The sequence below is a fragment of the Condylura cristata genome, unplaced genomic scaffold (genome assembly GCF_000260355.1).
Source record: "Condylura cristata isolate star-nosed mole 26May11 unplaced genomic scaffold, ConCri1.0 scaffold00015, whole genome shotgun sequence".
Taxonomy (NCBI): Eukaryota; Metazoa; Chordata; class Mammalia; order Eulipotyphla; family Talpidae; genus Condylura; species Condylura cristata.
The window spans coordinates 22,743,304-22,758,029 of NW_004567116.1; the positions used below are offsets into that span (position 1 = coordinate 22,743,304).

Below are 14,726 nucleotides of genomic sequence, written 5' to 3' on the forward strand. Positions count from 1 at the left end.
TTTTTTTTTTTTTTTAGCAAATATGTTTTATGATATATTTTGAGCAGAAATTCAGAAACTTAGCTTACTTTTTCTGCTTGAGTTGACATTATTTCAATCACGATAGATTTCTGACAAGGAAATACACTCTAGGATGGGTCGATCACTCCTAATAGAAAAATATCCTTTGGAGAAGCTTACTTGCCTTTTTTCTATCTGCATCAAGTTCCTTTAGTTCAAGCTGTTCCCCTAACACTGCAGATTCCTGTGTGTCTCAAATTAGCCCATGTTACCTCTAACACTGTCCTCACATAATAGGAAAAAATATTTTATTTCTGATAAAAATCTTATTTCATCTGGGACTTGTTAAGTGATAGGTGTTAATCAAATACGATTATAAAAAATAATATTAACACTTCCTTAATATTAGCATACAATATCATAATAGTCAAGAACTTTCACAATTAAATAATAACTATGCTTTCAAGCATGAAGGAAACAGGCATTATTATCACAGTTTTACTATGAAAATAAAGAACGTTCAATGCTTTCAGATGATTTAAATCATAAGCCAAACTGTCCCAATATAGATATCAATCTCTAACTTCCATTGAAATAAAATAAAATACATATTTTAATTAATATATATTACTTTCTTAAGTAATATATATATATATATTATTTTCTTTATTGATATTTAAAATATACTTAGCTTTGAGGACAATATTATCTTCTATAATCTAATATAATCGTATACATATAATACATATTATATATATTTATATAACTATATATCAAATATAGACATATATTTGATATATCCCTGGGTATCAGGGAATATATTATATTAATATAATACAACCATACATGCATATACACATACATACATATGTGCATACACACACACGTGTATGCACATTGCTATCCCAGTAGCAATCCACAGCTACTGGGAGCTGACCCACATGGTGCAGCAGACCTCTCTTGATTCACCCACTGTTCCCCTCAGTAGTGTACTTCAATAGGTCCCCTACTCTGTTCCCCAGTTTGTCTCTGGTGAATCCTCTCATTCCCATACCTCTGCCCTAGAGTCTGGTTCTTGTATGTACAAATAAATATAAATCTTTAAAAAATAAATAAAATTACTGGGATGGAGTTATTTAAAAAGAAAATTCTACTTGGTGATTTATGACATGCATGTAAACTCATAATACACTGTCGCATAAACATCCATTTAGAGACATGGAATCTGAAATCTGGATTTGGGACAGGCAGGCTATGAAGAGAGATGAATTACTAGTACCAAGATCCTTGGACAAGCTGTCATGTGTGGAGTTAATTGTCAGAATGTGTTATGGATCATTGAAGCAGCAAGATCTGTTTCCTGTATTCTATAGACAGGTAAAATTCTTGAGAGTAGTGACAATGACTTGGACCCTTTCCAATGTATACCTGTGTGCTCTGTACACCTATGGACCATGAGAATATTTTGAGATGCATCTATTGCTAGATACTAATGTAAGAAATCACTCTTCGGCCATGCCAAGAGATTGAAGAAATAAGCAGCAGAAAGAGTAGAACTGAGTTTATACAAGAAAGTGGATACACCTGTATTTCCTTCTCATCAATCATGTCCTGTCAGGTTGTTTAAGGAAAATGCTTGCAAGGACGAGTATGGGGAACATTGCAGAGTGGAAAGGAGGGACCAACTGAAAGGTCATATTTCACTCCAACTGGCTGCTTTGATTTGCTTGTCCAGGTCTGATTTCTTACACTTTCTGTACCTCATTAATTTCTGTGATTGATCCTTTTTTTTTTCTCATATATTTTCTAAAAAATTTATTTATACATACAGAACAGGGGTATAAGCCACAGAACAAACTGATGAAGTACACTGCTGAGGGGAACAGTTTGTGAGACAGGAGAAGCCTGCTGCGCCATGTGGGTCTGCTCCCTGTCTGGGGTTTGAACTCCTGCTGAAGCAGTTACAGCTAGCTTCAGTGCTGTGCTTGAACCCATTATGCCACCAGAAAAGGCCCCCCTCATGTATTTTTATCACTTATTTTTAATTTACTTGTATTCACACAAGTATGTGTTACCTATTTTGTTCAGATCTGTGTATCCGGCACTTACCAAAATTCCTGACACATTAGAAGAGGCTCAAGTAAAGTTTTCTAAATAACTTGAAAACAGAATATTGACTATATCAATAAAAATAATTTAAGTAATAGTTCAGATCTTTTTTGTTGTTGTTGTTATAGCTTAGCTAACATTTTCGTGTGTCCAGAGTGAAATATACAGGTGACATTGAACAATTTAAATATATATGTATATACATATATATATATACACACACACATATATAAGTATATATATATATATATATACGTATAACGTATATATATATTCAATTTTGCACTGTACAGTGCATTCATACAAATATGTTGCTAAGGTGTGGCAGATCTCAACCAGGACTTGAAGCTAATGTGGTTTTGAAATATAGACATAAATGCTCACATCATGCAGGAATTAGTGATGACTATTCTATTAACTATGTTCATATCTTGGCTTCTCTAAACACACACACACACTTATATGTTGGATATATAATAGGTTTAACCTATATGTTTCTATAATAAATAAATGCCTGAGTAATGAGTAGACTGGATGCTGGAAGTAATAAACAACATCAGTGGTTTCAAACATTAATTTTCAAGCAATACTGCTTATGAAAGACATAATCTCCAGTGGAACAATTAATGGAGACATATATATATATATATGCTATATTTTTACTTTTCTGAACACTGGTGCAATCATCTTATCTTCTAAATCCTGAAATCATCAGGATCACCTCAGATAACAGTAGCATAAAAATCCAACATACAACTCTTCTTTCTCAGACTTAGAATAAGCTATCTTTGCTTAATATCTTCTCACTTTATTTCATTTTTAGAGCACAAACCTGAGACTTGGCCTCCTATCTTAAATTCTGGCTCCATTCCTTGACTGTGTTATAGGTTTGCTTGTAATGGATCACAGATTGTGAGCAAACCCACCTGATTTGGCTGGTTCCATATTTTAGCTCTTAACCTGTAACAGTGTCTGTAGTGACATTGCTCCTCTGGTTTGCTTGATCCACTTCCTTGAATAAGACCCATTTTCATTTAAATTGCTAGCTATAGTCTACTTTGAAAACAGATTACTGCCTATAAATAGTCTAGAACAAGATATCACCTAATGGAATTTGTTGTAAACTGCATAAATTCTACTTTGCTCTAGATCTTACAAACTAGAGTAAACTCAAGTCTTGGCTTTTTGCCTTTTACTCCCCAAAACAGGCTAGTTTTCTCACTTACTTTCACAGATGATAGCAACATGCAAACTCTTTAATAAGACCACTTGTCACAGTGCCCTTTATATTAGCCCATCAAACGTTCCAAGTCCATTCTCATCTTAGAGTCTATACTTTACTGTGTCCTCTGTTCTTTATTTATTTCTTTAATATACACAAGGGAAAATTTCATTTATAGTTTATGCCTCAGCTAAACTTATCTTTTTGAAAATTTCATCCCAGATCATTCTTCAATTATTTCCTCCACCCACCAATCTTCTTTAAAATCTTTTATCACATATTCTTTTTTTTAACAATTTATTTATTTATGCATACAGAATGTGGGTACAGGCCAGAGGTGCAGGGGCAGTGAGAGGATTGACCAGAGACAGAGTGAAGAGTAGCACAGGCAGATTGACAAAGTACACTGCTGAGGGGAGCAGTGGGAGGGTTAGGAGAGGTCTGCCATGCTATGTGGGTCACCTCTGGGGCTGGGGATGGAAATCATGCTGAAGTGGCTTTAGCTTCTTAGTGCTGTGCTTTAATCTGCTGCACCACCAAGGAGGGCTCTCACATATTCTATTTTTATCTCTTTTTTGATACTTAGTATTGCAAAATATCTTATTGTTTATATTTTCACTATTTATCTAACTTTTTTTTAGAATGTAATTACTTTGAGGGCTGCTGCCTTTGCTACAATGTCACCACTTTCTAGTTCAACAAATATTTTTGAAGTAAACCATCCAGAGATTAAAGGTTGACACTAATTTAAATGAGAAATTAATGAGCTATTTATCATTTTCTTCCGTATTTTGCATATGAAAATTATTGTTTCAGACATTAAAATACTAGTGCTTGTGCTTTAGAACATGCTAAATTTACAGCAAATTATTACATATCTGTAAGATAGTAGGGACTTAGAAACCTATTTTTATGTGTTTGTATGAATTATTTTCTCAAAAAATTGTGTTGTTGTGTAGACAAAAAGATGTACTTTGCAAAGGCATCTATAACTATGCATCTATAATTTCCCATCTCCTGACAAAATTTACACATTATTATTCATGTCTCTCTAATTCAATTACATGAAGATACAAAATTCTCAGAAAGATCTGGAAGAAATATTAGCTTTTGGCTTGAGAAAGACCTCAAGGGGCTATGAATTTGAAGGCTCTCTCCTCGACTTGACTTCTGCCAGGAAAAAAGCTCTCTGAATCCTGGAAAATCATTAAATAGTTTTGACTCTCTTCTATAAGTTATGTATAGATCCCTTGTATGAAGATGAATAATAGCATGTTCGTTAATGCTATTCAACCAAGAACTATTCATTATGTTTCTGCTATAAGCCAGATAAAATGACAAAAGTTCTTCTTACTCTTAAGATGTCCTTCAATTATTTTAATTAAATAATTTAATTTTGGAAAAACTAGGTTCATTCTTAGATCTTGAGATGACAGTTTATCTTGGGATACTAAACAGACTCTTAAAAAAAAAGATTTATTTATTTATGCATACAGGAAATGGGGTATAGGCCAGAGGTGCTGGGGGAGAGAGGATTTACCAGAGTCAGAGTGGGGAGCAGAACAGGTGGATCTTTTGAATACACTGCTGAAGAGAGCAATGGGAGTGTCAGGAGAGGTCTGCCACTTCACGTGGATCAGCTCCCTGGCCAGGGATTGAACTTGTACTGCAGTGGCTATGGATAGCTTCATATTGTCACACTTAAAACAGCTGTGCCACCAGGGAAGGCCTTGAGACTCTTTTCATCAAAAATGTTAGAATCAAGTTGGAGAGCAAAGATGTTGCATTCACAATATTTATAAGGCATTTATGGTTATTTGACTTCCTCATACAACATTCTTAGAAACTAGACACCTGAAGAGAGTTAAAATTGTCTAAAGATGATAGAGTGAGGTGAACAGCAGTTTTATTAAACTGTAGTTTTTATTCACTTGAAGTCAGTTAGCATTCTATCTGACTTTATAACTACAGTTTATGAGTCTCACACATATCTTATGTGAGATTGGTTGCAGTCAAACTCCTGTAACATGAAAAGCATTTATAGCTCACTATGCCAAAAGGAGTGTCAAGATCTCAAAGTTTATAGCGGGAAATTGTCATCCAAGAGAACCTTTCTCTTTGATTCTGATCTCTGGTAATAACTATGATCATGCTTACCAGGTGTTTTCCATGTGCTGAGAATTATTCTAGTTATTACTTTTTTTTTTATCTCCTCACCTTTATTATAGAGCCTCTCTTTCTAAATTCAGACTATGGACATGATATGGACAGGAGAGGTCTGCTGCGCCATTGGGTCACCTCCCTGGCCAGGGGTGGAACTACTGCTGCAATGACCACCGTTGGCTACATAGTGCTGACACTTTAACTCCTGTGCCATCAGGGAGGCCCATCTACAATTTTTATAGAGCAATATATAACATAACTTGGATATAGTCAGAGTTTAGAATACACTGCTATAAGTATTTTTCATAAATTAAAAAAAATCATAGAGCAGTGACTTTATTAAGATGTATTATATTTGACTTTATAAAATAAAGGCAAGTTTCCCTAAAACTACTAAATATCATATTTACTTGGATAAATTAAATATAGAATAAGATAATCACAGTGGAGGGAAGTTGTTAAAATATCTAGCTATTCATTCTAAAGCTACATTAATTCCAAAGATCTAAACCATATGAAGGAGTGGATTGTCATTAGACCAACACTTTTTATTAATCCCTCTACTGCAACTCTTCTAAGATGTCCTGATAAAACTAGTTATGATAGCAACAAAGGGATTTTGCTTATATCTAAGTCAAGAAAATGCCTATGTGAGACCAAGTCCTTGGGAAGGAGAACTGTCACCAGGTCCTTCACAGCCATTGCAGTAGAGGAGGTATTCAGGCGAGAGCTCCAGAAAATATCGTTATTGTATTTATGTTACCTCTGTTTTATATAAAAGACATGTGCCCAGGGCCCTCCCTGGTGGCACAATGGGTTAGGATGCAGCACTGCAGGCTGGCCTCAGCTGCTTCAGTGCCAGTTCGATCCCTGGCTGGGAGGTGATCCACATGGCACAGCAGACCTCTCCTATCTCGCTTGCTGCTCCCCTCAGCAGTGTACTTCTTCGATCTGCCTGTTCTGCTCCTCACTCTGTCTCTGGTGAATCCTCTCACTGCCAATGCACCTCTGGCCTGGACCCCAGTTCTGTATGCATAAAAATAGATGTGTCCAAATTGACCGTTAGGAGGCAACCTCCTTTTCCAATAAAAGTGTTAAATATATACTAATATACAATACAGTATATTGAAGTCTATGAAAGCTAGCATTTATTTTTCTAATTAATGTAGCTAAGTGATCACAAATACAGAAGACACAACCTTTTCTTAATTTAAAAACTTATTTATTAAAAACTCTTGTGCCGGCCCTCCCTGGTGGCGCAGCGGGTTAAAGCACAGCACTGAGAATCTGAAGCCACTTCCGCATGAGTTCAATTCCCGCCTGCGGCTTGCCCCGGAGGAGACCACATGGCGAGCCAGACCTCTCCTGACCCGCCCGCTGCTTCCCTCAGCAGTGTACTTCGTCGATATGCCTGTTCTGCTCCCCACTCTGTCTCTGGTGAAGCCTCTCACCGCCCCTGAGCCTCTGGCCTGTACCCCAGTTCTGTATGAATAAATAAATAAATCTTTAAAAAAAAAAAAAAAAAAAAAAACTCTTGTGCCACTTCCTTGTGGCACAAGAGGTTGTCTCAGAACTATGAAGCTATCTGCAGCCACAGCAGTATGAGTTTGATCCCCAGCCAGGGAGCTGATCCATACATTACAGCAGACCTCTCCTGTCTCACCTGCTGCTCCCCACTGCTGAGTATTTCAGTATACCTGCCTGTTCTTTCCCCACTCTGTTGCTGGTGAATCCCCTCACACCCCTCTACACCTCTGGTCTACACCCCAGATCTTGTATGTGTAAATGCATAGAAAACAAAAGAAAATATAGGAATATAGAGAGAACAAAAATAGCAAACATAAAATACCAATCTTTATTAAATATTTAAATATATTGATTATATAAAATGTTTGCTATATATTTATATAGTTATCTAAAATATATTATGCAGACTTACATACACACATATATACACACACATACTGATAATATGTAAATGATTCTTCATTCATCCAGAGTTAATAATAGCATCTTGGTTAGTGATATAAGCCTGTTTATTCACAGCTTTATAGAACAAATGCACCAATATGGTGAAAAATGAAGCCTAGAACTCAACACAGCTTGAACCTTGAGTCAATTTACTGTAACTGCAAAACAACAATAACAACAAAAGAATTGGTCTCCTAAAAGAATATCAAAGCACTTATGAACGCTATAACCATATTACTTTGCACAATGTCTGGAATGTCTTAATACATCAAGGGCAGTGATGAGCATATCCTTGTTTTGTCTGCCAACACAGAGTAGTGATGGTTCACAGATGCAAACTTACCTTGTCAAGAGCTGCCTTCTCCAGCTCCCGTTTCGCTGCAGCTAATTTCTGCTCCAGCTCAGTAAGTTGCTGGGCCTGTAAAATGAAAAAGAAAAAGAAAAAACCTTTTTAGTGAATCACACAAATCACTCTCTAAGCTTTAAGTACCTTTTATTTATTAACAAAAAAATAAGAAACATGAGATTCATTCAGAACCCAGCTTAGGAATACTGTATTAGAAGTTCATTTTGTTAAGCCTCAGAAAATGTTCTCAATGATTATGTATTTTACTAAACAAAACATGTAGTTCCAAACGTACATCTCAGATTCTTAAAAGGTCTTGTGATAAAAAAATCCATCACTCATGCTTCTAGTTGTGATGGGCTGAACTGTGTCCTTGAAAATATCACATATCATTGCTTTATAATCACTCGGGTGATTATATTTAGAGACAAGGTCTTTAAGGAGATAAGGTTAAATGAGACCCTAACATGATTGGTGTCCTCAGAGGAGGAGGAAAACAGACATGTATCCCCCTTCTGGACCAGGCTCACACAGATTCTCACATGTGAGAGTGCAATGGGAAGGCTCCAGCTGCAAGCCCTGAAGAGCTCTCACTAGAAACAAAGCTGCCATCACACCTTGACCCTGTATTTGTAGTTTCCAGAATTATGAAAAATAAATTTGTTGTGTTTAAATCACCAATCTGCTTTTTTTTAAAATGGAAGCAAAAACCATCTGATACATAGTGTTCACTTTTTATATTATCCCATCAAATAAAGTATATTTACTTCCCTTTCCCCCATCTGATTTGTGATTTAGTATTTATGGAAATTCCTCAACACAATGTATTTTAGTCCTTCTTCATTTCCTGCCTTCTAGTGATAAATATCTAGCTGTTTTATTTTTATTTTTTTTTGGTGAACTTCTTTGAAGTTTAGGGAATATAAAAATATGTATAGTTCACCTTCTTTTGTAAAGGACTTGAAAGAATTTTCAGAATAATTATACTAAAATTTAAACATAAATAAAACATGAGTTCTGAAATGACATATGACTTGTGAACTGGATGGGGAAGTAGACTGTTGTAGTGACAGCAGAAGTAGACTTAAAATAAGGTCATAAAGTGCTATCTATTTGACTTAATGGAGTTGTAAATTTACTCAAGAACTTCTAGCAGTCATATGTAAAAAGATGCTTTGGAGACCAAAGATTCATGGGAAATAAATATACCAGAGACATAGAGGTGCAAGGTTTTCTGAATAATACATTGTATTATAAAATTTTAGCAAACAGACATTTCAATTCAATTTGGAAAATTGAATTTTTTTTTTCAGGAATGAAAAATAAAGTCCAAATTCAGAGTTCATCAGAAACCAAGTATAGGACCTAAGATACATGGACGTGTATTTGTATGTGTCTGCAATTTTGTACCAACACACAAAAAGCAATATGGGAAGAGCACAAATTGACTTGCTTCTGAGATCAGGCACAGTAATTCCATACTTTCTCATCCACTGTAAATGACTGAGATAACAATGAATAATATACAGCTTTAGATATCAAGATATACAAATCTAGAATTTCTTTTTTTTTTTGGGGGGGGTCACCATTGAATCTAAAAATCATCATTGTCTTCCACATAGTCAGTAAATGAAATTTAAAAAACTTAAATATCAGGCTAAAATGAGTAGATATGAGAAACAGCACAAGCTTTCAAATGCTGACTAAAGTCCCAGTTACTTCATCTTTTGACATAACATATAAAACGGGCGCCACAGGGATACCAGAATTATGATGTCCAGCCACTACATCCTGGCACAGCTTTCTGCCCGGAAAGATTAAATTGGAAACTGTCCCATTCAGCACCAGATCAGGGAAGTGTGTATACAGACTCTGAATATGGAATCAACCAGAACCTCTTTCTCATTCTGTGGCCACTACAGGGTTATAATAGGTAAACTCAGAAGGCTACTATGAATCATTGACTGATGACGTAGGAAGGGAACTGCAATAGCTGGAAGTAACTAATGCTGATGAAAAGAAGGGCTTTTAGAGGACATCAGTAAAAAAGGTCAGGCATATTAAATTTTTTTCTACTAAAAGATTTGCTTTATTATTAGTACTCAGATGGTACCTGCTATACATTTTATGACTTTTTTTTTTTAACTCATGCAAAAGTGGCTTAAGCTTCTTTGTGCTGTGCTTTAACCCGCTGTGCCACCAGGGAGAGCCTATGACTTTTAAGAATACACAGGGGACCCTCCTTGTTGGCATAGGAGTTAAGTCTCAGTGCTATCACCACTGATGCCTGAGTTCAATCGCCCGCCAGGGAGCTGACTCACAGTAGTAGCAGACCTTTCCTGTCTTGCCCGCTGCTCCCCTCAGCAGTGTATTTCAGTGGATCTACCTTCTCTGCTCCTACTCTGTTTCTGGTGAATCCTCTCAGCTCCTACACCTCTGACCCACACTTCATTTCTATATATAAATGTTAAAACAAAAAACAAACAAACAAACAAAAGAACACAAACACACAAATGTGTTTCAGCAAAAGATGTACACATATTATTTGGGCAGTGAGCATAAGAAAATGTCCATAGTGGTATGAAAAAGAATTTTACATCTTAATTCTTGATTTTTATATTGTATAATTTGTGACATTTTAAAATATTTTGTAACCTACATTTTTTAAAAAATACCTCCTCATGTCGGGCCCTCTCTGGTGGCACAGTGGTTAAAGCACAGCACTAAGAAGCTAAAGCTACTTAGGCATGAGTTTGATTCCCTGCCCCAGAGGTGATCCACATGGTGCGGCAGACCTCTCTTGACCTGCCTATTGCACCACTCAGAGGTGTATCAGTTGGCCTGTTCTGCTCCCCACTCTGTCTCTGGTGAATCCTCTCACTGCCTCTGCACCTCTGTCCTGTACCCCAGTTCTGTATGCATAAATAAAAAAAATCTTAAAGAAAAAAAATACCTCATTTCTGTCTAATAAACTACTGGAAATCATATTTATGTATATTCTAAATCTGATCATTTTCCATGTGTTTGCATGTGGAGGCAAAACAATATGATACTGATAAAACAGTATCAAGTAAGTCTTTTAAAATTTTTCCACACAAGCACTCTATCTGGTGTTTAATATTGTCTCCATTCTTTTTAATTGAGAAAATTAGGGAGAAACAGACTTACTAAATATTTTATTCAGAGGCTCTTATCTAGGACTTATATAATAGTTCTGGAATTCAATCCTTTGTATCTGTAGCTGGTCTTCTATCCAGGAAAAATATGATTAAATATCATTTATAATGAATAACCATGCATATGTTGAATAGCACATATTTAAATTTAGTGATAGCCTTTGTGATTACTAAACATCTGGAGACCACTCAGAAGATTGGGGAATTTTGTGAGATTAAGATCCAAGGAGGATAACAAACTCATAAAAAAGATAGAGATGTCCTTTACTACACACTATGGTTTATATAGTAGTTGGTGAAAGGAAATGATAGGATTGGATTTTTATGCATGATTTAATTCATTTATTAATACCTATGAAACACATCAGCACTTAGATGCTGTGGATATCATCACCATCTTTACATATCATTTTACTCTTGAGTTAAAGAGGCAGAAAAGCTACAGCAGCTACTTACTTCTTTCCTTCCTAAAAGCATCAAGCTGGAGCACCCAGATGATTTTTGGCCATAAGATTCTTTGATGCAACATCTGCTTGCTCATTTCAATATTAATAACTCAGGAGAAATACTGAGAAACAGACTTGAGTGACTAATATATGCAAAAGGACCAAATTTAGATCACGATTTACACAGGAATAACTTAGCATAATATCTACTTGTAAGTGCATTAAAAGCAAATTTTAATATACCAAAGTTATAAAGTTCAATAAGTGTTTCTATTGGGAAATAAGAACAGACATGTATCATTTTCCTCAATTTTAAGTTTAGATAAATTTTATCATATTGTCATCATATTGTGTTTGTAAAACATCTAGACTTTGGATGAAACTGCTTTATACCCTATCTCAGTCATACTTTTTTTTTTAAGATTTATTTATTTATGCATACAGAACTGGGGTGTAGGCCCGAGGTGCAGGGGCAGTAAGAGGATCCACAGACAGAGTGGGGAGCAGAACAGGCTGACTGACGAAGTCCACTGCTGAGGGGAGCAGCAGGCAAGACAGGAGAGGTCTGCTACACCATGTGGGTCAGCTCCCTGGCTGGGGATTGAACTTGTGCTGCAATGGCTGTGAGTCACTTCATTGTGCTGTGCTTTAAACCAGGGTTTGCAGGGGTGGGCCTGGGAGTTGGTTTCTTTTTCTTCTCATCAATATTATAATGACACACCATTGAATGAAATAATGCTAGTCAATGACTGGCTATACCCTACCCCTTCAAGTTTCTTGGATCAGAGAAGACCCACCAAGACTTGGTTAAACTACATGTTAGTCTTACTTGTGTGACTCAGGTGAAATCCATAGGGTTTTCAAGGTATTCTGGAAAAGACACTGGTCATCTTCAAGTGTCAGCCATTTATTGCTTAAGGATAGCTATGTAGTAAAGGTGGAGGTGAAAGGATCCAACAGAGGGTTGGTAGAAAGTACTTTAGGTGAATAAATTTCATGCTTGTATCCATGCAGACTAGTCCAACTTAATTCCTTATTATTACACTTGCTATTTATTGATCTGATTGTTGATGTACATTCCCTCACCAGACCATAGATTCATTCACAACAAGACTTTTATGTTTTGGTAACCATGAATTGATAATTGTAGAATAGTGCCAACACAGAGTGAATGCTTAATAACTATCAGATGAAGCAATGAGCAAATGAGCAAATTTAAAACTGACACCATAGACTTTACAAAGAAAATAGGTTTCTTATCCTCCAAAGTCCTTAATTGTTTCCCTTTTTGTATCTGAAGAGTCTCTGCTTTTTTCTAGTTCAACATTTGAGTGCTCACTTGAACAGCCAAAGAACGCTCCTCTAGGAGTCCTTTTAACCTACCACTTAGATCTCTTGTCTTTGGCAGTCAGCTGCTGTGACAGATAATGGTTGCTCTTCTATCAAGCACGGGGACTTATGGTTTATTAACTTACCAACAGGGGTGCTTGAGGGGACAGTGGATACAAGCCAGCATCGAACTTTGTAGATGTCAGCAGTAAGTCAGAGGTAAATATTTTGCATAGATGTTTTCTTCCCTCTACGTGATGATTGAATGTCATGGTCCTCTCTATTTGTACAGATTCTCCTGCCATTTGAAAGCTGGATAAAGCCGATTGTTTAATTTTGTCACTGCCAAAATACAGCAGCTGTTCTGGAAGCTTATGCCAAACAGCCTTTCAAAATTGTATTCCACTAAGTGATTTGTTGAAAGCAGTAGGTATTCAGGCATCTATATCCCATCTTGTCAGTTTCTTTACTACTGTAAATAGGTATTTTTCTTTAAATTTATTCTAATGCATATTAGTAAGGAATTTCAATATTTTTCCATGGCCTATTTCCCAACAAATTTATTTTGTTCCTTTCATTTGCTTTTAAAAGTGGAAAAAAGACAAAGTCTTTGGCCACTACAGGGTAAGTTAAAATTAAAGGATACATGAAGTCCTAGAAATGTGGGAGTTTACCCAGAGATAGAAAAAACTGTATTAACATTTCACTTATCATGAAATTGTATATATCATGAGTTAACTCTTTTAGCACCTTCTATTTTTTTAATATGTTAAAATGCTTTTTATATGAGTGCTAAGTTCTAAATAATTTACCCATGTATTTAACAGTCAACTGTCAGAGTATCATTTTCTGTATTTACTAAATGTGCAGTGAGAAGTTTCTGGAGGTAGAGTAAGCTACATAGATAATAAGTAGAAGAGATAAATTCAAATCCATGATTCCAAAGTTCACACTTAACTCTCTCAAATTTCTCACCTCTTTTAATATTAGACTGGGGTGTCCAGACACATAACATTGCAAATGACCTGAACCTTCCCCAGCTCCCAGAATTCCAATCCTCTACTCCCTTCTACTTCCATTTTCCCTATCGCACATAAACTATCACATATATTACATATATATTTTCCTGTTTATTGAGTATTGTCTATCACACTTACTTTCTACCAATAGGGCACTTTTATTCAATGACAAAATGCATAAGGACCTGGGAAAAGCATCTGCAATAATAGTCTCAAAATAAGTTATTGACTGAATGCATTATCTTTATATTAAGACTTAGAAAGTCTTTGCAAAAAAAAAAATACTATTTTACATGCAATCAGGACACAGACACAACAAAAAGCCATATACTGATGATACATTTATATTTCAAGAGATATGTCCTAATTTATTGATGGAGTGAGGTAACATTGGATTGGTTTATTGCATTAAGTATGCTTTAGAGTTTGAGTTTCTTATTTTTTTATCAAGCAACTATGACTTTTTAAAAAACGCGAGTTCGTCTTATTACCAGATCTAAAGTTCTCCCCAACTTTAGCTGACAGAATATCTGCTGAGTTGTTAATGAAATGAAGACTTGCATTCAAAAATTAAAGTTGATTCCACAATACTTATCATGTACTCAATATAGAAATTGTGAGAGAGACTGACCTCCAAAAAAGTTTACTTTATTAGAGGACATGATCCCTAAAGAGTTATTTCTGATTTTAAATAGGGCATATACTACAGTAGAAAATGTACAAAAGTTCATGTTTAAGATTTCAAGGCTGTTCCTTCCCTGGTGGCACAGTGGTTTAAAGCGTAGCACTAAGAATCAAAAGCCACTTTCCAATGAGTTCGATCCCCGCCTGCCCCTGAGGAGATCCACATGGTGTGGCAGACCTCTCCTAACCCATCTGCTGCTCCCCTCAGCAGTGTACTTCATCGATCTGCCTGTTCTGCTCCCCACTCTGTCTCTGGTGAAG

General features: G+C 35.9%; 1 protein-coding gene across 1 annotated transcript in view; it reads right to left on the reverse strand.

Annotated features, from left to right (window-relative positions):
• Positions 1–14,726, reverse strand: part of LUZP2 (leucine zipper protein 2) — a 258,272-nt gene that overhangs the window by 27,914 nt on the left and 215,632 nt on the right. The window contains exon 8 of the mRNA XM_012725725.1: positions 7,809–7,883. Within this exon, the coding sequence (XP_012581179.1) occupies positions 7,809–7,883 (75 nt within the window). The remainder of the gene's footprint in view (positions 1–7,808; positions 7,884–14,726) is intronic.